Source organism: Hermetia illucens, chromosome 5 (genome assembly GCF_905115235.1).
Source record: "Hermetia illucens chromosome 5, iHerIll2.2.curated.20191125, whole genome shotgun sequence".
NCBI classification, from domain to species: Eukaryota; Metazoa; Arthropoda; class Insecta; order Diptera; family Stratiomyidae; genus Hermetia; species Hermetia illucens.
Genome location: NC_051853.1, coordinates 48601944 through 48626173, shown reverse-complemented (window position 1 = coordinate 48626173; position 24230 = coordinate 48601944). Strand labels below are relative to the sequence as shown.

The 24230-nt window shown below is 41.6% G+C and overlaps 1 protein-coding gene across 1 annotated transcript in view; it reads left to right on the top strand.

Annotated features, from left to right (window-relative positions):
- The window catches only part of LOC119658239 (orexin receptor type 2), a 127433-nt gene extending 103545 nt beyond the window's left edge, over positions 1 to 23888 (top strand). The window contains exons 6-7 of the mRNA XM_038065517.1: positions 12220 to 12525; positions 21299 to 23888. Of these exons, the coding sequence (XP_037921445.1) occupies positions 12220 to 12525; positions 21299 to 22274 (1282 nt within the window). The 3' untranslated portion in view covers positions 22275 to 23888. The remainder of the gene's footprint in view (positions 1 to 12219; positions 12526 to 21298) is intronic.
- The last annotated feature ends 342 nt before the right edge of the window (positions 23889 to 24230 follow it).

Sequence of the window (24230 nt, the reverse complement as noted above, 5' to 3'; positions counted from 1 at the left end):
CCGACACGGGGGGCGGGGGACAGGGTTTTCGGTGAATAATTACAAGATTGACATAATATGCGTGCTCCAACTTCAGGCGGAAGTAAATCTATAACAGAGGATACGAGACTTACCTGACACCTCTATTATCTTGGGGCCGGGAACCGTTTGATAGGAAACGCGGCTCCACGTCGAACTCAAAGAGCTTTCCTGTGATCTAGAATGCCGACAACAGCCTTGATAAAACTCCCGCAATTAGCCAACCGCATATAACCGAGTCGGAGGTTGGCTTCGTCAAAATTGAAAGGGTTATTCCGGCCCCGTGACAAATCTCTAATTAAGAGATTCAGTTGGTCTCTTGCAACTCGGCATTGAAAACCAACAATCCCACTCCTCAAAGGCATTATCGGAATCAGTAGTAACTTTCCAATCAGTGAGTTCCCCCTACGTAGAGTGTCAATGCATTCACCTACTACATTCACGACCAGTCACTAGGGTGAAGTTTTCGTCTGACCTTTTGGTTGAATGTATGTAATTCAATTTGTTGCATAAATTTGGATCCCTGTCGTCAGGTCAAAATCTTAGTTAAAGAATCCAAGGCTTCTAGGTTGAAATTTTCCTTGTTCTTAAAAAAGGAAAATACTGTGATAGTTTCGGTTAAATGTAACAAATGTAATAAAGAATAGAACACGGCTCAGCCTGTCATATACCGTTGTTAACTTGAAACTTTTCGTTCTTCTGCTTCCAGGCAACGTTTGCACATCCACAAAAACCTGCCAACGTCTCACGCAGCCAGTCATTGAAAAGGGAGTTTTTAGCGGACAGAATAATGGGCGGAAACTCTGGCTACCTCCAGTCTCTTAGCAGAACATAACCTAGTTATTAGTTTATTGATTTGTCCTATAAGTTCGGCCCCTTTTTGAAAATTCTGCCTAAATTTACTTTAGTTTCCTCTATAATCAAAAAGTACTGGGGACTGGTAAATAAAACAAAATGACTTGATTTTCAGGCAAATTCATTTTGCCATTTTCTAAATAACGTCAATGTGTCGTCTCGTCTATGTACCGCTAGTAGATCACCAAAGAGATGACCTTTAGCTCCCCCATCACTTTCGTTTTTTACGGCTTCAGCTCATTATTAATGAGCAACTCAGACGATTGTTGACTTGTCTCCATCTCAAACTCACAAACCAATGTCTTGCCACTAGTAACTGTGTCTTTCATGAAAGGCAGTCTATTATTCGCTTTAGAAATCAAGTCTTCAGCAACCGTGTTTGCGCAAAATTTTGGGTTTGCACCAAATTTTTTTAGCAACACAAAGCTCCAAAGTTCAACAACATAACTGTAGACGGCAAAAGGTAAAAAGGTAACAGACAGATAATAATGATGCATTGGCGCTAAAATATTGATCAGTATGCCATCAGTATGTATTCAAAAAAACGAAAATAACCGGTTCTGCCAACCGCACTTCGGTACTTTTTGATCATGGAGTATGTATGGCTGTCTCTAATTCCTAAAACGTAGGCATTATCGGCCGAACTTTGAAACCCATTAAAGGTGCTAATATTCAGAGACATCTATTGACATCCTTCAATTCTAGTCGGGAAAACTAATTTATATCAAGTACACGCTTGACATTCATTTCCATAGATGCGAGGCCTATCTAACACCGCAGCAGCCGTTGGGATCCAAAAAGCTCTCCCCCGCAATTTAGAGTATCAACCAAAGCCAGGATGAAACTCCCACAACAATCAACCCTATAGTTCAATATCAATTGAGTAGGCACTCCCCGAGGACCTCATTGAAGTCGATCGTAACCTTTCCATCAGCGGAAACTTACTGCACAGACTGTCAGAGCATTCCCTTCCTGTATCCACGGCCAGCAAGGCGAAGTGAACACTGTGTTTCCGGGTGACACCTTTGAGCACCGAACCTGTTTGGACAGTGGGCCAGGATTATCAGCTTTAAAGAGCAATAATATAATACCACATATCGAGCTAATTTGTGTGAAGCTCTTACTAATTGATGCTTGTAGTTCGCCGACTGAAGGAAACGTCACTAGTATAAATGTCAAAGCAACCAGCAACCGAATGTCGCTACTAATGAAAAGCCTGAGATGTTGATTCGGCTAGGGTCTGGCCTTACAATGCCAATGGTGGGGCTAGAGCTAGAGTTCGTCTTGAATAGTGAAGATTGAAGCAGCGGAAAAATTATGGCAAAAAGGTATTAAAAAGTACTTTTATATGAGCGTACTTAGGTTGAAGCAGAAAGGAAAGATTTTAACTTCTGCTGTGGTTATATTTTGTATACCATCATCATCAACGGAAGGAACAACCGATATCTGGTCTGGACCTGCCTTAATAAGGAACTCCAGATATCCCAGCTTTGCGTCGAGATTCATTAATTTAATATCCTTAGAAGCTGTCTGTCGTTTTAGTCTACGCCATCGCTCCATCTCAGGCAGGGTCTGCCTCACATTTTTTTCTACCACAGATATTGCTCTTATAGGCTTTTCGGGCTGCATCATCCTCATCCATGCGGATTAAGTGACCCCCCAGCATAACCTATTGAGCCATATTTTCTGCACAACCAGACGGTCATGGTATCGCTCATCGATTTCGTCGTTGAGTAGACTACGGAATCGTTCATTCCCAAGTAGAGGGCCCAAGAAATTCTTCGGAGGATTCTTTTCTCGAATACGGTCAAGAGGTCGCTATTTTCCTTGCTAAGAACCCAGGTCTCCGAGGAATACATGGGACTGGTAAGATCATAGGACTGGTAACATCATAGTCTTGTAAAGTAAGAGTAAGGTCAACCGTATGGTGAGACTGAAGCAGGGGAGGGGGTTCACAGAACGTGTAAAACTTTTAAAAATCGTAGCGGAAGCTTAAATATCACCACATGTTTTTTAGATTTGTCGTTCTTCTTCTTTTTTTCTGACTTTGTCCCATTCACCAGCGGGGTCGAGGCAGTGATTGGTGTTCCCACCTATCTCCCTGCTATTGTCGATAGCTATGTAGCAGAAAGGAGGCTTGGTATGATATTGGTGGTGGACCCCACAATTACGTATTCTCTGCAGGTGTCCCACAGAGCTCTGAACTTGTCCCACTACTGTGGAACCTTATGTACAGTGATGTACTTAATCTTCCGATTCTGGAAGAGGGTGTGATGGTGGATCACACCGATGATAAAGCATTGGTTGTAGTCGTAAAGCATCTATAGGATGCTTAGCTATATCCATGCGAGACATTCAGTGCTGTTAAGATCTGGTTAGAGGGCGCTGGTCTAACATTTGCTGAGAAAAAAACAGAACTGGTCCTCATCACAAAACGCGGGAAGTGAAATTGCGCCCGAATTAGAATCGGCAATCACATCATTATTTTCAAGCTGGCCATAAATACTTCAGAGTGATGATAGATACGAACTTAAATTTTGAACAACACCTGCAGTATGCTTGTGACAAAGTATCCCCGGCGAGTATGGCCCTCACAAGGCTAATGCTGATCGTGGGTGGGCCGCCGTGTACTTGTACTTGGTTATGCCTTCTCTATTTGGGGAAACGCATTTCACATATCACGAAATGCCCATAAACAGAGTGCGGTCTATAGGAGGACAATCCTAAAAGTGTGTTCTATCTTCAGAACGGTCTCAGATGAGGCAGCATTTGTCATCTCGGCAATGATATCAATTGACATCTTGGTATTGTGATTTGTGTTTCCGCCTTTCCTAGAAGCAGTCGATGAGCCCTATTTTCGTTCATCTCTTGACATTCTCCATACCTCGAATCAGTCGTTTTTTCGCCGCTTTATTTCATTTTTTTTTTGCTCGACTGTCGATTTTGACTGAGAAGGAATTCTCCGTTCAAAAGGGTATTGAGCGTCAGTATGGATATAGTCTTCATATTTTTGACATATAGTCTACGTAGTTTGAACTTCGGAGCTCTGTTTTTCCTTCATGGCGACTATGTCCTTCCACCGTAACTTATTGCCCATTGCTTTTTCGTTGAAGTTCAAAGGAATGTTATTTTTGCGTGGTATATCCCCTCTGTGTCCGGATGGCGCAACTGGTTAGAGCACTGGGCTGTTGTAGCAGAAGACGGCGGTTAAAATCTCACTGGTGGCGGAGAGATTTGTTATCGTGGCTGTATGACGGATACCAGTCGACTCAGTTGTGAATGAGTACCTGAGTCAAATCAGGGTAATAATCTCCGGCGAGCGCAATGCTGACCACATTGCCTCCTACAGTATACTGTAGTGCACCGTAACGCTCTTGAATGAAGTGCTCTAACACACTTCAAGGCCTTGATCCTATATGGATTGTTGTGCCAGCGATTATTATTATTATTATATATCTCCTCTCCTATGTCTAGCTGGTCAAAGTATTTGTCTCGGAGAGCATCGTTCTTAACTTTTGTTGGTCATCTTTTCCATGGGGGCCTACAACACAACTGGTTCGTACTCAATCTCCAATCTCCAGGTGAAAGGAATCATCTTTTTGCGGATCCATCATATGTTTTTTTTAGTACCTCCAGTATTACAAGCGATCGCTCTTCGCTCATCATCTGGCTTGCTGATCCGACAGTTAGGAAATAAGTTTTGATGAAGGTCAAAGAACAAGAATGATGATAATCTATAAGGAGACGGAATTTAATGGGAAAGCGTGGAGAGACAGGCTAGAAATATTTACGTAAATTCTGAATGTTGCAAAGGATTAGGAAAAAGTCTTGAGTGGAGTTGAAACAGATTGTCAGGAACCAACAAGACAATACGTAACTGCGGGTGACACGCTTCCCCCGTATTGATTTTTGGCAACCATATATATAATATAAGGGAGTACGATGAAGTAGATGTGAAGACGTTTTTGTCGTTGTTAAGCAAAGCGAACACTCCATATCTGACCGGTTCTCAGATTGAGCGATTGTGCGAACATCAGCCAATCAACTTCAATCAAATCAGCCAGAGTTCGAACTCTGATTTGTCATGGATGCTTGTGTTACGCTTTGTGCCTGTCCGCTGCTGCAGCTTTATAACTCAGACATTATAGAATGAGATAATCATAAAAGTATAGTGCAATTACAAAAAAAGATAACGATTAGGAAACGGATTATGTTTGGATGCTCCACAGGGACCTACGATCAATAATTGTTGTCAACGTAAAAGGTTTCCTAAAAAAAAGCGTCTTAACAAAGTAGTCTATTTTAAATTTAAAAGACGAAAAGTATAAACTCATTTATAATCCTCTAGCCAAATGGTACGGTTAAACTTCAAAGATATAAGAAAAAAAGAAATAAGCACATAACCCAATTCTCCATTGTACTAGATAATGTTGGAGGAAATTTTTCGTTAGGAATCTTCCTGAAGTTAAGATTAAAAGCTTTATCCAGGAAACAAAGTGGGTCGTAATTTGCTCGCCTAACTTAATTGGGAAGTAAAGTAGAAAATGGGCGCAGGTTGAAACCCCCCAAGATTTAAATAATAATTCTTGTAATTGGAAGAGAGAGAAATCCCTACCCGTGTTATATAGCGGGGGCTTCTCGATTGTTTGAGGCGAATTAGGAGCTATCATCTAGAAAGATTTTAGTAAACTTTGTATAGGAATGAATTAAGTATATTTTCAAGAATCAACATCCTAATAGGAAATTCATCTACTGTCCTTCATGGGAAGTTAAAACAATTTATGGTTATTAAGACATTTAGTTTAAAGTGCGTTTTATTGTAAAATTTCAGCAAAATCATTGTATCTTTCAAGGCAGAATATTAATTGGGGAAACATGAAGATACTTTCTCTAATTTCATAAAATTAGAAGCGCTCGATTGTTGCTATGGAGGCAGTTGGATAGCCTTTGATAACAGAAGTCCGAATTTGAAACTCTAAAACAATACAGAAAACTTAATTAGAGGAAATTCTATAAGTGATTAAGTTCTTACAAAAACTCTGCCAGAAATTCTGACTAAAGACTACTGTTTCAGAACGGAAATATGAATTGGATCTCGGAAGAATGATGTCTTATAAAATAAAGACTTGTGTGGTCGTAGCAAATACCACGCAAGTCTTTATTTTCGTACGTCTGCTTGGTAGATATTTTTGGCAGTTATTTCAGTGAAAAATGAAATTATATATTTCTGCCTTATTTGAACCGGACTGCATGGTAGAACTCCCAATAAGTCAGATATAAGGACGAGTATGGTGCTTCGGCCAGGCAGAGGCAACTCATCAGATGGTGCCCCTTCAGCTAGGGCAGAGGGAACTTATTAGACATGGTCTTCCCTTTCCTCTGGGAGCACTGACCAAATGTGGCTGGAGGTAGTAATCACTCCTTTATGTATAATCGCAAACGCAACGTGAGTGCAAATTATTTCCAAATTAACACCGGCTTATATTCAGGGTCAAACTAGGCCGAAATGAACAACTTATTTTTATCCTTATAACCTCAAACAAAAATAAGTCAGATATATTTTTACCTTGAGAGAATGCGATATGATTGACTAGCCTGACCGTAATCGATGCTTGATTTCATGATCAAATAGTCGCAGGATATGTAGTCAGATGTCTTCCGCTCTTGGTCTAAGATAATCTATACTATAGCAGCAAATATGGAAGACTGTTTAATTTGCACTTTGTAAGACCTAACATTTTTTTCTACTCCATCGGCATTTGGACATTTTAATTTCCATTCAACAGCACGAGGAACCATCTACTATTGGAACTTCATACAAACTCTTTACTCAACTTACTCCTATCAATTACAGTTTTATGGTTGCTAATTTCGTTACTATGTGTCCGGATAGCTCAAGCGGTTAGAGCGCTAGGCTGTCATAGCGGAAGGCCGCGGTTCAAATCTCTCACTGGTGGCAGAGCGATTTGTTATCATGACTGTATGTCGGATACCAGTCGACTCAGCTGTGAATGAGTCCCTGAATCAAATCAAGGAAATAATTTCAGGTGAGCACAATGCCGACCGCCTGGTTCCCGACAGTGGGCTGTAATGTACCGTCACCGTCTTGAATGAAGTGCTCTAACACTTCAAGGCCTTGATCCATCGGATTGTTGCGCCAACGATTATTATTATTAATTTCGTTAATTCTTCTAAAATTCCCCAAGGCTCTAAACTAGGCCCCTTCTGTTTCAATTGTACAAAGAGGAATACGAGAACGAGATGAAGGATAAGTTCGAATATGGATCTTAAAGAAAATACAGGACCGATCCTCCACCATAACTCCTGAAACAGATGGACAAATTCATCAAGAGATGTCAACTGATAACCAATTTTACGAAACAACAGAATTAAAGTCTTAAACCCATTTTTCCGTGGAACAGACGAAATCGGTTAAGTATTCAAGGGAATTCTCTCAGGGCCCTCTCATTTTGGGGAAAGCGAAGTCTTGGTGTTCTTTGAAGTTAAGGCTCTTTTTCCGACTATTCAGGTCAAAGGAGCGATCGTCCAAGGGGAAGATTTTTACATCAATAACAAAATGGTCCACAGTGAAAAATAGAGGGGAAAACTACTTTACTTTTAGGGGTGAGAATTATAAGTAGGGAAAAGAAGTGCTTGATTTGCTACCCCTTCGTCCTGTTCATAATCGAAATCTTTATGCCCAAACCAGAAATGGAGTTAACTTTGGTTACACTAACGCCAAGATTTTGGAAGAGGTATTTATCTCTCAACAGGCTGCATCGAAATGTCAAATTTGCATTGAAAATGGAAAAGGAACAGCTACTATTTTCAGATCTGCTATTAAGGAGGAAATAAAAGATGCGGACGTGAAGATCTACAGCAACCCGAAGGATATCAAACAAGTCATTCACAGGGCATTTGACCACGCATAGCAGCATAGAGTCGGTAAATGAGACGAAACACATTTTGGATGTCACCGGACTGACCGAATACGCCAGATCGTCAGAAGTTTGATTAACAAACGTATTGGGATTTTTGATTCCGGATATGTTGTTTTCAGCAGCAGAAACAGTCAGCTGAAAACTCTTCTGGGCTCAATCAAATGCCCCAATGTGTAGAATCTAAAATTTACTGCGTTGATTGAACAAAGTGCACATTGGGCAGGCGCGAATGGAAGTGGAAGCAGATCCCGGAGAGCACCTGAAGTAGATAAAGTTGGCGAGAAAAGGGACCACACACTTCTGATCGAAACTAGCACAGCACATCATCGTGGTGAACCACACCATTTCCAAGGAGGACATAAAATTACTGAAACATATAAGGGATATAAAAAAAATTAGATGCTGAAAGCATGGAGATTTACAAAACATAGAAAGACGCACTTCTTACCGCCGAGAAAAGTAACATTCAATTTGTCGGTATATGCCTTAAGTCGGATTTTGTGTTGTGTTGTCGCCAGTGAATCGCCGACTGTGCCTATCGAAGTACTGTCAAGAGTAGAGCCGCGCCTGGCCTGTCCGTCAGCCCGCCCATTTCCTTCTGTGTTCCTATGACCGGTTATCCAAGGAAGGATGTCCCTACACTGCGCCATTAGGCTGGAGGATGGACTGCTAGACAAAGCCTTATTAATGGCTTGGCTGCCGTTCAAATTGACTATGTTATGCTCGGATCACGCTCCAGCCGTTCGCAGGCTTCCAGTATCGACACAATTTTCGGACTCGGATACATACAACGTTCGCACTGACTTCACAGATCACCCTCAATCGGTCGGTAAAGAAAACATTGTCAACTTTGTTACAGGTCGCCGGTCCTCCACCCTGCCCTGGTTGGTTCCTTGGAAAGTTCGGCTGGCGTGTGTCGTATTCCGTAGTCTAGGATGTTACTATGGCCCTAGGAGTTCGTTGTTCAACATCCGGGCTCATGTGGTCAGATAGTACCACTCATTGGAACATATTTAAGCAAGAATGAGTGAGAGTTGAGTTGGGAGTTTTTTGCCGAGCAGGACTGCAGAGCCCCGGCAGTATCTGCATACGCGGTCGTTTGAATCCTATTAAGCTCCGTTCTATTGTATTTCTTTGTCAACGCCTGCCACCTTATAATAGAACCATAAGTTAGGATAGGGTGAACATCGACTGTGTACATCTAAAAAACTATCCTCGCCCTGAAACCTGATTTCCTCGGAAAGGTCCTCTTGCAGGCGTTGATGACTATACAGACCTTCTGAATCCTTTGTTCCGTATTCAATCTCTAATTTAATTTGGGATCCAAGATTACCCACAAATACCTTACATTAGGGGAAAGAATCAATCTTTGTTTTATTTAGCCACGAGGGGTGAAATTCGGGTACTCTTTTCTTGGTGAATAGCATCAGTTCTGTTTTGGTTGAATTTATGGGGGGTCGCATCTTGCAGTCCACAGACATGCTTCCCCCAGCGTTCCGTCCACGATTTCTTTCATAACGGAGAAAAAGATCCCTGAAGCACTAAGTCGTCGGCATATGCAATGAGCTTTATCCTTTTCCTGTCCAATATCCGTAGAATTATCCTAGTCCTTTGGATGGATATTATCCTGCAATCCTATTCTGGTTAAGGCTTCCTTGATAGCGCTGGTACTTACATTGTTGAATGTTCCCTCTATAGGGCTTTTAGAGTGTAATGCTTGTACTTTAGTGAGCGGTCAATGAAAAGCGGTTTCTGTGAATGTACCTTTGAGGTAAGCATGTTGAAACTTGGAAAAGGGCGCTATCTCTGTAATCGTCTTTAAATGGGTGTCTGACACGCGTTCAAGGGTCTTCGGAAGATATAAGGTTGATTGGCCGAGTGTCGTCTGCGAGCTAATTGTTCCGGTAAATCTCGACAAGCCACGAATGTGACTGCATATCGTTCAAGCATGGCTTTGACTCAGGGTCCTACTTGCGAGCGAGGAAGCGCATCCGAATTAGCAGCTCAAAGATCTCTCCAGAAGGCTCCATCCAGGAGCCTCTGACTTTTTCAGAAACGATGAGTTCCTATGTTCCTTCGCCAGAATCTTACTGAGTCTCACAAATTCCCATGGTACTTTCAATATTCTGACAATAGTCTAACCAGGACTGCTACCTAGTAGTTTTGATGGCCGAATTAAACCTCTCCGAGCAGTCATTGTATGATTGGGATTTTTCGTGCATGTAGCACATGTTGAATATCTTCCCGGTCAGCTTCTCGAGGTTGGATAGATCGTCATTCCACCTGGGTGGCAATGTGGTCTTCCTGTATTTCGCAGGGCACGAGACTTTGAAGGAACGTTCGTATACCTTCTAGGGAGCTCCGACCTTTGACGCCAGCTCGTCCGTTGTGCCAATGTTACCGATTAAAACACCGGAGATTTTGTTCTTGGCAACTAGAATCCTCCTGGCGTCTCTGAAAAGGTTCGAAGTCTCTACAGCGAGATTTAGAGTTAAAATTATCCAATTGTGATCTGAAAAGGAAGGGACTGTCTGATTCTCAAGTTGTCAACTGCCGTAGTTCTCCGAGCTGGCCCCTGTTACACAGTAAAAGGTTTATGTTAATAATAAAGTCGAAAAGACGACGACCTGTTTGGTTGTTTCCGAGCGTATGCTGGCCTTTTTTGCTACGATGTTTGATGTCAAATGTTAAAGTTCTTCTGGTGAAGCGGTCGTGAGCCATGTGAATCTAGGAGATATATATGTTCTCCGCTCCTGTCTAATCCAGTTTGACCACAGTTAAGCCTGTAGAACTCAGGTTTGGACACAGAAAAGCAAGCAAACTCTTTCTCGCGAGGATACATGGTCTAGGTTTATTTCCATTAGTGTCTCTTGTGCTGTGGAATAAATTGTAATATTTCGAATTTGAGGGTACAGTCTCCTCCGGGGTTTCTGTATTAATGTCACGCCGATGTCTTCCTCTAGGTGGAAGATCAACCGACTAGCTGAAGTGAGTGATGAGTGATGTAGAGCTATCTATGCTACCGTCACCTTGGGTTGGTGGACCGTCAGTCCCCCAGTCCTCGCCGGACCATCGATTTTCAGTTATTTAGCGGCATCGACTAAATTCAGGTTGTCGTCCAGTTTCGCGGAGCGGAACACTTTCACTGATGTCATGGACGCACGACTCGAGAAAGTCTCCTGAGAACTACCTCTGAGGAGTCAAAGCAGGAGATGCATTCCCCTGTTCCTTTTTGCCGTCCAGGAGATATTCGATTACCACCTCTAACAGCCTGGCCATAACATTGTTCTTCACCTCCGGCGCCAGTTCGACGCTAACTACTATCAATTACCAGTGGCTCCTGGCCATGTCGCTGATAAGCTTCGCAGTTCGCGCCTCCGCGGATGGTTGTCGCTTTTTCACTGTTTGCAGAGGTTACTTGTCGTCCGAGAACTTTACACTCTGCTCCTTTTATTTTGTCGCTCGACCTCATCTTGATATTGATTGTATTTGAAAGAGGTAAGCTGCGCCTTCTCTTGGTATCTCAGTTGTTTGCTATTGTATTCTTCGACAATGCCTATAGACCTCCTTATTCTTCGACATCCCGCTCAGAATATGTATGGCCTGCTGGTATTGGCTCTTAAAGAGACCTCCAGTGGACCACCGCTTCCTCGCTAGCTTCTGATGGCGGACATTTTTGTGAGACCTTGTTTTCTAGGGGACGTCGATGGTTTCAGGTTAGTTAAAGAATACATAATCAATGAGAAGATACTGTTTATAGATGAAGGAGTATTCCTTCAAGAATTCCATGAAAGCAATATCTCCTGACAATTGTTTTGAAAATTGACATCAAACGATGCACGAACATATAAATATTTCCCTAAAACTCGATAATTATGATACCATGTCAGAATTTTGATTTGTCCTTCCAAACGCTCGATTCCTACTTTATTTATAATTTCGATACTAATACTCCCATGAGAAACACGAGCGATCAGTAACAAGCATTCGTTCTTTTTTTATCAGTCAGTTGTTGCATATCCGTTACTGGTATATTCCAATCAATAAATAAGAAAGTTGAGACGTGTTCCTTCATTAATGTTTATTCTGGGAAGGCATATAAATTTCTCCCTGTGACTGACACAGCGTTTCTGTCCAGCTAGGGTCTTTGGCCTATCGAAAGCATATTTCAACCTGTCATTATTCCATTCATATTGCATGTCCTCATAAATAATAACTTCTTCTCCTTTCTCGATTATTTCATAATATATTTATGAGCAATCCGACAAATAATGCGCACGAACGAATAGGAGCTTAGGCAGGGTTACTTTCGATAGCGGAGCTATGCAGGCTTCTTTGCCACATTCGATTTTGTACGTTCTGGTGTCATTGGTTTTTCATGTGTTTTTTCCTTTTCTCATTTCAGGAATTCGACTACGTCGTCGTCCACAGAGAGACCTGCCCGACAGGATTCGTCCCGTTCTTATGACTTATATAATGCTGAACTAGACGTGACCCGAGAAAAACGTACACAGCGACATCTCGGATCGATGGCCGCCACGCAAGTAGTCTGTATTTGTCCATTGATGGTGCTTCGCCTGGCCAAAATGGTGCTAACCGAAACCTACGAAAATGCCAGGCATTTTGATTTTACGTACTTAATGTTCGTGTGGACGGCATTTCTTCCAACTGTTATATTCCCATGCATTTACGTTTGTGGAATCCTTTCCAGGTAAGTTGCCTCTATTAAGCTGTGTAAGTGGTCGACCCTGGTCCCTAACCGCTTTTGAACCCTCGCATAAACGTTTCATGCATCAGTAAGTTACGTTTCAAAATAATCTTCGAACCTTATTATGCCATTACTCCTACGGTTTCTCTGGCTCAAACATTAAATGGTGGATATCGCGTTTAGATGAGAGTTGAAATGGATTTAACAAACGCTTCGCGGAGGCACTAATGTCTATCTTATGGACATAGAAGGCAATTTCTCTTGCTGAATAAGGAGATTTATTGAAATAGAATTTATCCACAGAGCTTCCTGATACGTTGCAAGATGAGAAAATCAATAAAAGCCACGGCAGAATACAATATATTTCCGAGTCCTTAGAATGTAAGTTGAAACCTGGAATGGGGTCTATTTCAAGGACTAAGTGCGATAATTGATGCTCAATTAAAAACTCAGATATCAGCAAATTCCAGCGTAGCCGTGAGAGCCACTTAAATCATGACATCTTTTATCTTTATTTCACATCATATCTGCATTTAAGGCTGTCTGCACATTCAAGTTAGTCGAAAATTTACGAAGGAGTCCTTGAAAAACTTCACGGTATGCCATCAACGTGGTACGATTCATAGCGATATTGAACGAACCGGCAGCAGTTTATTTCTGATACTCCATTTCGTATTTTATGAGGTCGGGCTGCCCTGATACTATAATATTCAGTGAAGCGAGGAAAATTCTGCATTTCCATTTCTGGCTAAAGTGGAGATGAAAACGAAACAATGTTCTGGAATAAGCTGGCCTTGCTCATTTTGTGAATAAGTGCTAGTTGACTACACTTGCTGGCTGCTGAAAAAGCAAGGGATAACAGCCGGGATTAACGGATATTCTGAAGGACTTACAGATAAATGTTTTCACCCATACTTTCTACGTAGGGTTCCGCATTGTTGTTGGCAAACACTGAGGGATAATGTGTTTTCTAATAGAAGGGAGTAATGACAAAACTTGAGGAAATTAAAATTAAGTTATTCTGTGTCGGAATCAAGTCAAACCCATAAGCTGCTCCCTTCGACTTAGACAATTGTCTGCTCTGCATTTGCTCCTTGTTCACGATTGGATAGTCCCGGCAAGGACCGCTGGGCATATGCTAATGAAGTACGAAACTGAACAAGTTTTCAAACTCACTGTCAGAACACGAAAACGCAATTAATGAATTAGTTTCGGATAATTATGTTAATTGTTTGACAGCAATGTTGAAAGTAAAATTTCATGTTGATTAGGATATTTATATGTCCCATGTCAGGACGAGTAAAATCAGCTAATTTTTTATTGGGTTGGCTGCTCTTTCCAATATCAAATATATTTTCTACATGTTCATCGTTTTGGTAAATCTGTCCCAAAGTTAGTGTAGAAAGAAAGGGCAAGAGTCACATTTAGATATTTGAGAAAACTGATGGGTTAAAATGCAGGCGTCACTAAATTGTTGATATTTATTATTCGCTTCAATGCTTCGGGATACTCACTTAATACCCTTTGTCGTCTTCTGTTTATCGTAAAAACAGACTCAAGGAATTGATAGTCAATCAATATATTTACATAGCGTAATTTTCTGCTGCGTGAGGCAGAATGGCGTCTCAGAAGCCGAGGATATACTGGTTGTGCCTTTTTGCTATTGGCTTAGTAAAATTTCTTGTCTTAACTATGGTGAAAGGTTTTCTTCTTGCGTTGTTTGGCCCAGCAAAAATGTTGGTGATCCAAATAGATAATTTGGGTTTAAAGTGTAATTAAGTGGTGGCGCACGAGGAAACACCTATTCTTCCTGCCTAGCACTTCTATAATCATTAAGATTTGGCACTTTGCATCTGCACTCAGTTTAATTATTAGAAGGGATTACAATTCCAGCATGAAGTTAATGACAATGAGGTTTTCTAATCATTTTTACGGCCTTGTGTAAAACGAAACCTTATTAAAATCGGTTTGCTGTCTGCCTGTCTTTTTTTTTTATGGATGGAGTTGGAAATCTTACAAAGACAAGGCCGCACCAGGTTGCAGCAGCGTGTGGGATTCTCACCGGCATAAACCACTCCCACTTTCTCCTTCTTTCTTCCCCGCGGAACCGCGGCAAAACATTATTTCGCGGGGTGACTGCGCTTTAAGCGACCAAACCTTCCGTTCTTCGCGTCCTCCTTGCGCACTCCGCTTTTCCAAGTTCCTCCTCTATACTTTTTATTGCGGAGTTCACCGTACACCAGTATCTCTCCGACTTCAGCATTTCGCCGACGACGTTCTGCAGGCCTAGGTTGATTTTCAGGGTGTCTTCCAGGCTCCTCGTCTCTGAGTAAAATCGTGGACAGTGGAACATAACATGCTCCGGGTCCCCAGGTGTGCAATCACATTCAGGACAAAAGGGAAAATCATCCAGCCTGAATTGGTGCAGATACTTCCTAAAACGACCAGACCTGACCTGACAGGAATTGCGTTAGATGGTAGTTAATATCGACGTGTCGTCGCTGGATCCACTCCTCAATACGACGAATCAAAGTGTGGGTCCAGCGACCCCTCTGCGAGTCATCCCACCGTTGCTGTCACCTTTCCACCAACTCTCGCCTTGCCGCAATTCGGTATTCTGCATCCTTTTCAGGTGGATTCATTTTCCTTTTCTTGTACAGGCAGCGTGTCTCTCGCCAGAATGTCTATCGGGATCATTTCTGCAATAACACACGCTGCGTCCCCTGATATTGTTCTGAAAGCGCAGCATAACCTTAGCGCCATTAAGCGGTAAGTCATATTTATCCTCCTTCGATTACTCTCATATGCTAGTGCTTCCTTCCAGACTGGTGCCGCGTAGAATAGTATGAAGCGAACCACTCTGGCCACAAGTAATCTGCGACTGTATCTTGGGCCTCCAATGTTAGGCATCATCCGTGCTAATGATACGCTAGTATTTACCGCTTTTTCTCAGCCATAGCCCAGGTGTCCCGTGAAATTGATTTTAGCGTTAATCATCACCCCCAAGTATTTGATAACCGGTTTCGAAGGGATGATGTGACTACCAACACGAATATTAACCGTATTCCTCTTCCTACGGTTGCTAATCAAGACCGCCTCCGTCTTTTCTTCCGCAAAGTCAAGCTGAACCATTACTTCAACGTCTTCAGGTTGTTTCGCGACGACAACTACCGCTAGATCCTCTGCGAAATCAATTATCGTGGCCTCCTTTGGCACGGGAAGGGCCAGGACCCCATTGTATATTCTACAGGAGAGGACCCAACACTGAGCCCTGTGGTACTCCTGCGGTGACAGTGTACTGCTTGGATCTCTCATCCGTATCGTACCAATGTGTTTTCTCCTAGAGGTAACTTTCGAGGAGCTTAGTCAAATAGCTAGGTGCACCCGTTTTAGCCAGTGAGCTTTTTATCCACTTCCAACATGCGGAATTGAACGCATTTTTGACGTTCAACGTCGCCAACGCACAGCATTTATTAGACGACATCGCGTCTCGAGCCAACTTCAAAAAAACGTCAACGCGTCGATTGTTGAGTGGAATCGTTGAAATCGAAATTGTCGCTCCGATAGTCGATCTTTATATTCAATGATTGGGAGCAGTCTATTGTAAATGGCCCTTTCGAGCATCTTTTCTGCCGTGTCAATGAGGCAAATCGGTCGGTATGATGATAGGTGTCCTGGGTGCTTATTCGGCTTCGGGAGCAAAACCAGTTTTTGCCTCTTCCACTGGTTGGGGAAAACTCCTTCTACCATGCATGTTTCAAAACCGTTGATAAACCAGTCGGGTCCGGTCTTAACAGCCAGTTTAAGAGCTTCGTTGGAGACACCATCCAGACCGGGTGCTTTCTTATCACCAATTCTCCGGCAAATTTGCGCAAGTTTCACCTCAGTTACCGCAGGTCTGTCTGTCAGTCTATCCGTCACACGCATTGTTCTCGGAGACGTAGCGATTTACCTCAAATTTGGTGGAAAGGTGGGAAGTATGATTGCTCACGCATACAGTGGGTTATATAATTCAGCATACATGCAAAAGGGGGGTGTATGTTTTTCTCATCAAATATAGTCGTTGTGGGGTATCAAATGAAAGGTCTTGATGAGTACTTTGACATTTGTTGGAAAGATGGCTAGTGCGGGGGGTCGAAACTGATCATTTCTTTAACGAAGCCATTCTCAGAAACTAGTCAATCGAAAAATCTGAAAAAAATCATAAGGCTGCCACTAATGGGACAAGTGCACACTCAAATATCCTTATAAAAGAAACACACAAAACCTTTCATACCTGAAGCATCCAGCTTCCGGTTTCGACTTGTTAAGATTTGTGCGAAATAAGACCTTATTCAAATCGATCGTCTGTCTATCCGTCTGCCTGCGTGTATTTTTCTCGTTGGAAGGCGGAAAGCTTCAAAAACTACCGTTGGCTCCTGCCACATGGTTATGTCGGACTCTTACCTACTAAAACCACCTCCTTCTCCACTCTCTCCGCGGGACTCCCATTGGTATTACGTCCTGGGCTGGATCAGAAATTACCTGCACTCACGTTCACGTTCCCGTTCCCCACTCGTTCCTTCTTGTGAATGTCTTTCACCTGTCCAAACTACCTTCGATACCTTTTTCGACTGTAGTCCATATCCTCTTCGATTTCAACTGATGATTTTTCATATTTTCCGATGAGAAGTGCTCTTTAGTTGTAACTTCTAATGCGGGTCTTTGAACTGTGGACCTCGGGCACTGAATAAAGGCGCGTTCTGCGTCCTCTGCAATGTTCGGGCACTTTGGACATCAATAGAGGTATGCACCGTGTCCGCACAAAACTTGTGTTAGGTCGGAACTTACTTCACATAAAGGTCTCTCGATGCATCTCCGAATCTCGAATATCCTATATGATTCTGTGGGTCCATCTGACTTTCTCTGACGCACTCCACCTCTTCTGCCACTCGCCACTAGTTTCACGCCTTGCAAACTGCCGCCGACAGGCAAAATGTTTTCCGGTGAGATGCGACCCATCTTTCGCCAGAGGACCAATTGAGATAATCCCTGTTATCACACAGGCCGTTTCGATGATTGAAGTGCAATTGGATGATATGGAGCTTCTATTTTTCTTCTATTTTCTTTCTCTCCCTGTATATCCCGTCCCTTGAAACAAGTGGGCGACGGCTCGGCCTTGGGCCACTTATGTGAGTGTGTTGCAATCATTCCAATTCATTTTTTTGACCGTTGGAACGCTCAACTTGAACTTGCTGGCCTTTTGGAGTAGATATTAAAGAATACCAAATTTTTTTTACTGATCTAACATTCCAGGATTCAAGACCGTAGTCATTTATTCGTTTACGCGGCCTTTTCGTGGTATCGGCCCAGTCCTAGGTTGTTCATCCTGTCACTGTACATGATGTTAAATTTACCACCTGGAGGATAAAGTAAATTGCTATCGAACTCCTTGACGAAAGGGTGTGATCAAGTTGAATGTAGTATGATGGAGTCATCCCAACTAAGCTGGGCATCCATCCATACTTTTTTTCATTTTTCCCAATTATGGGTTTTACTGAGGATAGTACTATGTACGTTGCCTTAAGGCCTCCTCCTTTACCTAGGCTGGGGATCAGAATGCTATTTACATAACATGCCGAATTTTGTTTTTAAAATGATGTCATATGAGGTGTTCCGATATGTAATGTTAAATCTAACCTCTAGTCGGTCATTACCCCTAAATACTTGAGCACAGGTTGGCAGTGTATTATCTGTGTCCCAACTTTTGTCTTCATAGACTTAGTGATAAGTACTACTTCCCCGTCAGATTTCATCATCGTAGCTGTTATCGGTTGCGATTTTTGACCCTAGATAGGAGAAATTATCAACGGTCTCAAAGTTGTATTCTCCCATATTTATTCTTCCCGTTTGACCAGTGCGGTTTGATGTTGTTGGTTGGTTGGTTTTCGGTACTGATGTTGCCACCATACACTTTGTCTTGCCTTCATGGATGTGCAGCCCAAGATCTCGCGCCGATAGCCGCCCGCTCAATCTGGATGAAATCAGTTTGTACGTCGCGGGTTGTTCTTCCCATGATGTGGATATCGTCGGTTGGATGGACTTAAAGAGGATCGTACCTCTTGCATTTACTTCAGCATCACAGATCACTTTCTCGAAGGGTAGGTTAAAGAGGACGCATGGTAGGGCATCCCTTTGTCGTAGACCGTTTTAAATATCGAATGGTCTTGAGAGTGATCCTGTTGCTTTTATCTGGCCTCGCACATTGTCAGGGTCAGCCTAGTCAGTCTTATAAAATTCGTCGGGATACGGAATTCTCTCATGGCCGTGCACAATTCTACCCTGGCTATGATATCATAGGCGGCTTTAAAGTCGATGAACAGATGGTGCAACTGTTGTCCATATTCCAACAGTTTTACCATCGCTTGCCGTAGAGAGAAAATCTGATCTGTTGCTGATTTGCCTGGAGTGAAGCCTCTTTGGTATGGACCAATGATGTTTTGGGCGTATGTGGCTATCCGACTTAGCAATATAGCGGGAAATATCTCATAGGTGGTATTCAGCAAGCGTGGAACCTCTATAATTGCTGCACTGCGTGATATCTCCCTTTTTATGTATGGTACAGATAATGCTTCGTTGCCAGTCATCCGGCATTGGGTCGCTGTCCCACTCCTTAAGTATCAGTTGATGAATTGCTTGGTGTAATTGGTCGCTTCCATATTTAACCAATTCGGCTGTAATTCCATCGGCTCCTGGCAACTTATGATTTTTGAGCAGTCGATGTTCTGGTTGTTGAGTAGCTTATCAAAATACTCAACCCATCGGTCCAATATGCTCATTCTGCCGCAAATCAGATTTCCCTTTGTCTCGGCAGAATGAGCATCGAGATATATAGGGCTTTATCCTGCTAATTTGTTGGTTAAAGTCCGGCGCCTGGTGTGGTTGCTCTCTGTACTTTTCGAGTTCAGGGATCTGTTGGTTCTCCCAGGCTTCCTTTTTCCGTCCATGAAGTCATTTATCCGCTCGGCGGAGTTCGTGGCAAGTCTCCGCGTGTGCTCGCGTCCTTTGAGGATGCAACAATACTCGGTATGCCGCATGCTTTCGCCTCGTCATCATCATTGAACCATTGTTCTGACTTTTTTTACGTCTGGGGCCAAATATATTTGTGGCCGTATCAATGGTAGCATTCTTCAAGTGATTGTGAAGATCATATATTAATGCTTCATTTCAGTAAGCTCTGTTGACTGCGGTTATTGCGGTATCCATTTCTCTCTTGTAGGTGTCACGGAGGGCCGTGTTGTGGGATGCCTTAGTGTTAACTCTAAACTGATTGTCATAAGGGATTCTAGGCGGTGTTGTTATTCGAGCCCGGAGCAGTATGCCAACGAGATAGTGATTCAAGTATATATTGGCCCCTATATGTTCTGACATTCATCCAGGCTGAAAGGTGACGGCGTTCCATCAACACGTGGTCAATTTCATTGCGAGTGATGTCGCCTGGAGAGACCCATGAATGTTTGTGGCTCGCTTTCCGCGCAAAGCAGGTACTTCCAACTACCATTTCGTGTTACATTGCCAAATCATTTGTATTTTTATGTAAGCTATGGGAGCCAACGTGTCGCCTGAATACGGGCTCCGAGCGAGGCAAATGCAGAGTGCATAGCCTTTCGCTTATGTTTTCAGGTGTTATGCTCCACCGTGGGTACCAATTGACGTTTCGCCTTGGGACCTATACTACCCTTTGACCCTTTAAAGTATTTGACTACATCTTATTTGCAATTACTGAACTCTATCGATGAATTTGTCGAATTATATACAATATAATACAAATTTGGGGTTTTTGATGTACGAGAACGGAAAAGAAGCTGACAACGAGAAGTATTTTGCTGTATACATATGTCAGCCCCTCTCTAATTGCAGAGAAGTCGACTTTTAATGAGGCCCTCTCTCTCAATTTAATTGGTTTTGGGTCCATGTATACAATTGTGACAACTGTTGTTAAGGTTTTCGCTGAAACAGTACAAGTCATAACTACAAATCAACGAAATTTCAAAAACAGATTCGCTCTCCGTATTTATATGGCTTAATGAGAAATAAACGAGTTCCAGCTAATTTTAGCGGAGCGCTATATTCAGTAAGTGAAAACTTCATACACCCGCGAATTACCAAACATTTGGACTAACATTTAGGAACGAAATTTAGCTGGCGCGTGGAGAATTATCTGAATAAAATACAAATTGTAGCATTTTTGTGTATACGTTGCTGTGCATGGTATTTTCGTTTTCATTTGTTATGATAGTTATTTCGATACAATTTTCCGGGGGATATCCTTTCAGAAAATACCCAAATCCAGCATATGTCAATAATTTCAATTTCACTCAATTTACGTAATGTTCTGACGCAAGGCATTTGCGTCTACGACAGAAAATATACATCCAATTTTCGATTGATTGATTGGAACTGATTGGGTCAGATTTGCATTCAGAAAATATCAGATAGGGTTTAGGAGATGCCAAAGGAAAGGGTTCTAAATAAAGTTGTATTCATTCAGTTACGGTGAATTACTTGCTTTTGTAATGGTAAATTGGTGTTACTTAAGAATAGTTTGAAGATTTTCTGGAATGAGTTGGTGGAAATTGGAAAATCTATTGGGGTCGCTAGGATTTTTTTTTCAATTCAACACAGAAACCGGGATCTCCTAAGTTAACATTTACATTTAATCCCGTAATTAATGAATATTTAATGATAGTACCTAATGGAATTGTTAATAAATTATTCCTATTTTGCTTTCTTACAGATCTGAAAAGGAACGCCTTCGCGGCTACTTGCGATTATCAACGAGGAAAAAAGGTTCCAAGAAGACAAGGGATCCGCCGGAAGAGTCGACAATACATGAAAACCTTACGCCTGATGTAACCACTACGAATCGCAGTGACTCTATTGAAAAACAAGAGAACCATCGAGAACCCAGTGAGGAAAAGGAGAATGTCAATATAATTACGAACATGCGACATCCTATTGTCGGGCGGAGCACTAGGCCTACTCCGCGTTTCGCTAACTACTTTCAATCCGCGACATTTACCGATTCAATAAATAATTCTTGCTCGAACATTACTTCAAGTACGTACTGTAATAATGGCACTGAGCGAGGGAGTGTTATCGATTCGGAAAACACGTCCGTCTTAAGTGCGGACAAGGATTCGCTTTTTGAACGGAAATGGGTAAATTCTCTGGCGTCTTCGGCACTTTGCCATAAGGACGTGACTTTCTCCGATTGCGAATCAATTGTTCGCCATGACTCCTCCAGTACTTTTGAACGAGATCTGGAAATTATTGATCTCCTGGAGCGAGAACGTAGCATGGACATACAGGACATCATGCAACGTGAAAGGAAGGGTGAGTTTGTGAGGAATCCCAGTTCCGAAAGACGGAAACTTCCTGACCTTGGCAAAATTTGCAAATCCCCAAAAAATAGTGTTTATAGTTATGAAAATGCTTTTGATTATCCGCAACGATTGCCGAGTCGAAAAAGCTCGCATAGCTCATATGTGGGACATGCTGTAGTAAAACGTGATAGCCTAAATTCAGCCGGGAGCGAATGTGGGGTCTTTCCTAGTCGTAGTGACTCTGTGAGCAAGCCAGTGATGGAGAATAGGGTTAAGCGAACGAAACGAAATAGTAGCTCGTCATCAAGGAGTTTAATTAAGTCGCAGGAACACATTTTTCCAAATCCAGAAATGGATTTTCGGGAAAATGTTTTCGCTAACCTGTGAGATGTGATCGAAAGTTAGTTTTGTTCAGTTATGAAATCAGCTCGTAAATTTACGTTTTTAAAAAGTACATTATGAACGTTCCGTCCCTAATGAAGATAGAAATATTCACCACCGCGAATAGGTAAAAGTTCTGTTCATTTAATTTTCTCACCCCGTGCTCGAATTTATTCTATTCGGGGGTATGTAGATGCGCCGGTTCTTCAGAAACAGGATTGTTCGAAAACCACAATTTTAAACCGATTCGGTTAAATCAATTTGAGTCCCAGTCTACCCCAATACAACTGATGTCACAAATAAAAATAAAATCCTTTTCTAATGTGAAGCTATCTGAGAAATTCGCTTGGACGTTCCACAGAAATTTGTATCCAGTTCAATGACAAATATTTAAATGAACCATGTTGGAGTCATCCCTTTTCATAGCAAACAACTACATAACTTTTCACAGCTGGAGTGGTATCTCTGCCTTCTTGATTAAAATATTTATCTATTGTCCTTTTGTGGACTCGTGTATCACAAGCTTTCAATTCGTTTCGTTTGACAGTCGTGTGGTATGCTCGAGTGTACATATATGGTAGGTGTATGTCGAAGGATGAAGTGGGTGCATTTAGGAAGTTTTTGGAAATTTAGAGGAATGGAATGCTATTTCGATTCAGTTCCTACCTTGGCTTGAAGGGTGGGAACTGGGGGCTGTATCGTTTGGGTATTTACCTCAAATGCCGGTATTCTTCGTTTGGTTGAATTTTTGTGCATTCTGCTATCTAACACGCAGATTTCGGGTCTTTTTACAGACAAGGCCTTATGTCTATTTGCAAGGATTCCTGCATTCCGCTCAGGAAAATTTCAAATTCATGAAGATTATAATACCGAGCATATCAAGGATTCCTTCGTTTACATACACATACAGACGTAATTTGAATAAAGCCATAAAAAGTTGGAGGAGTGTCTGGTTTGCTTCCTTCAAATATAAATTGTGAAAATTCTCCTAAAGAGACAACTTGAACCCATAAAAAAGGAGCTCTTTCAAAATGGATCTCTTTAAAGGAGAACTAATAAAACTTGGAAGAAATTCCTTCAAATATTTTAAGATCACAGAATCCTTTCTTCTGCATTGAAGCTAGCAAACAATTTTTACTTTAATTAATAAGAAAGAAAATGAAAAAGTGAATTTAGGCTGTAATGTAGCGAAGTTTTTTCTACAACGTTAGCATGGAACTCACAATTGAACTTTAGATATTTTAATGTTGTAAACTGTTCATGAATAATTGTTCTTATACTTGTATCAAAGTATAAAACTACGAATATTTCTTAGATAAGAAGATACTTATATTTATAGTAAGAAATTCGAAATCAAATATTTCCATAAGGTGCCAAAAATAATAGAAGATTCTAAGTAAGTTATTTATCGAATTTCAAATATTTGAAATCTTTAGCTACGTTGCAACATTTTCATAGTATATAGTAGATAAAAAACAAAGTTTAAACATCAGAGTTTTATTGGAAATTCTTGCGAGCCCCAAAGAATATCGAACATGTTATTAGTTATTAAGCAAGTTGTACAATATTTTTACGATTAAGTGGAATTAAGAAATAAAATATCGTATATGTTGTACAGAACTGTTTGTTTTAGTTGTGAATTCAAACTAGTTTTGATATTAAAGTATAATCCATGGTAGCTCCTATTTTTGCCAATTTTATACAATATCTTCTCAAATATTCTTAAAAATATTAGAAGACTCCCGTTAAGTTTATCCGAAAATTACAAAACTTCATGGAATCAACGCTCATAAAATAGGCTTCAAGAATGGAAAGTTTGGTGGAAGTCCTGCTGTCACTAACAACCTTAGAATGGATCAAAGTTTGCCTTGTGAAATTATTGTCCTCGAAAACATCAAAGAATCTCAAAAGCAGCACAATTAGCTAGGCATCAGGTTAAGGTTGAATCAGGAGACAAGTTCT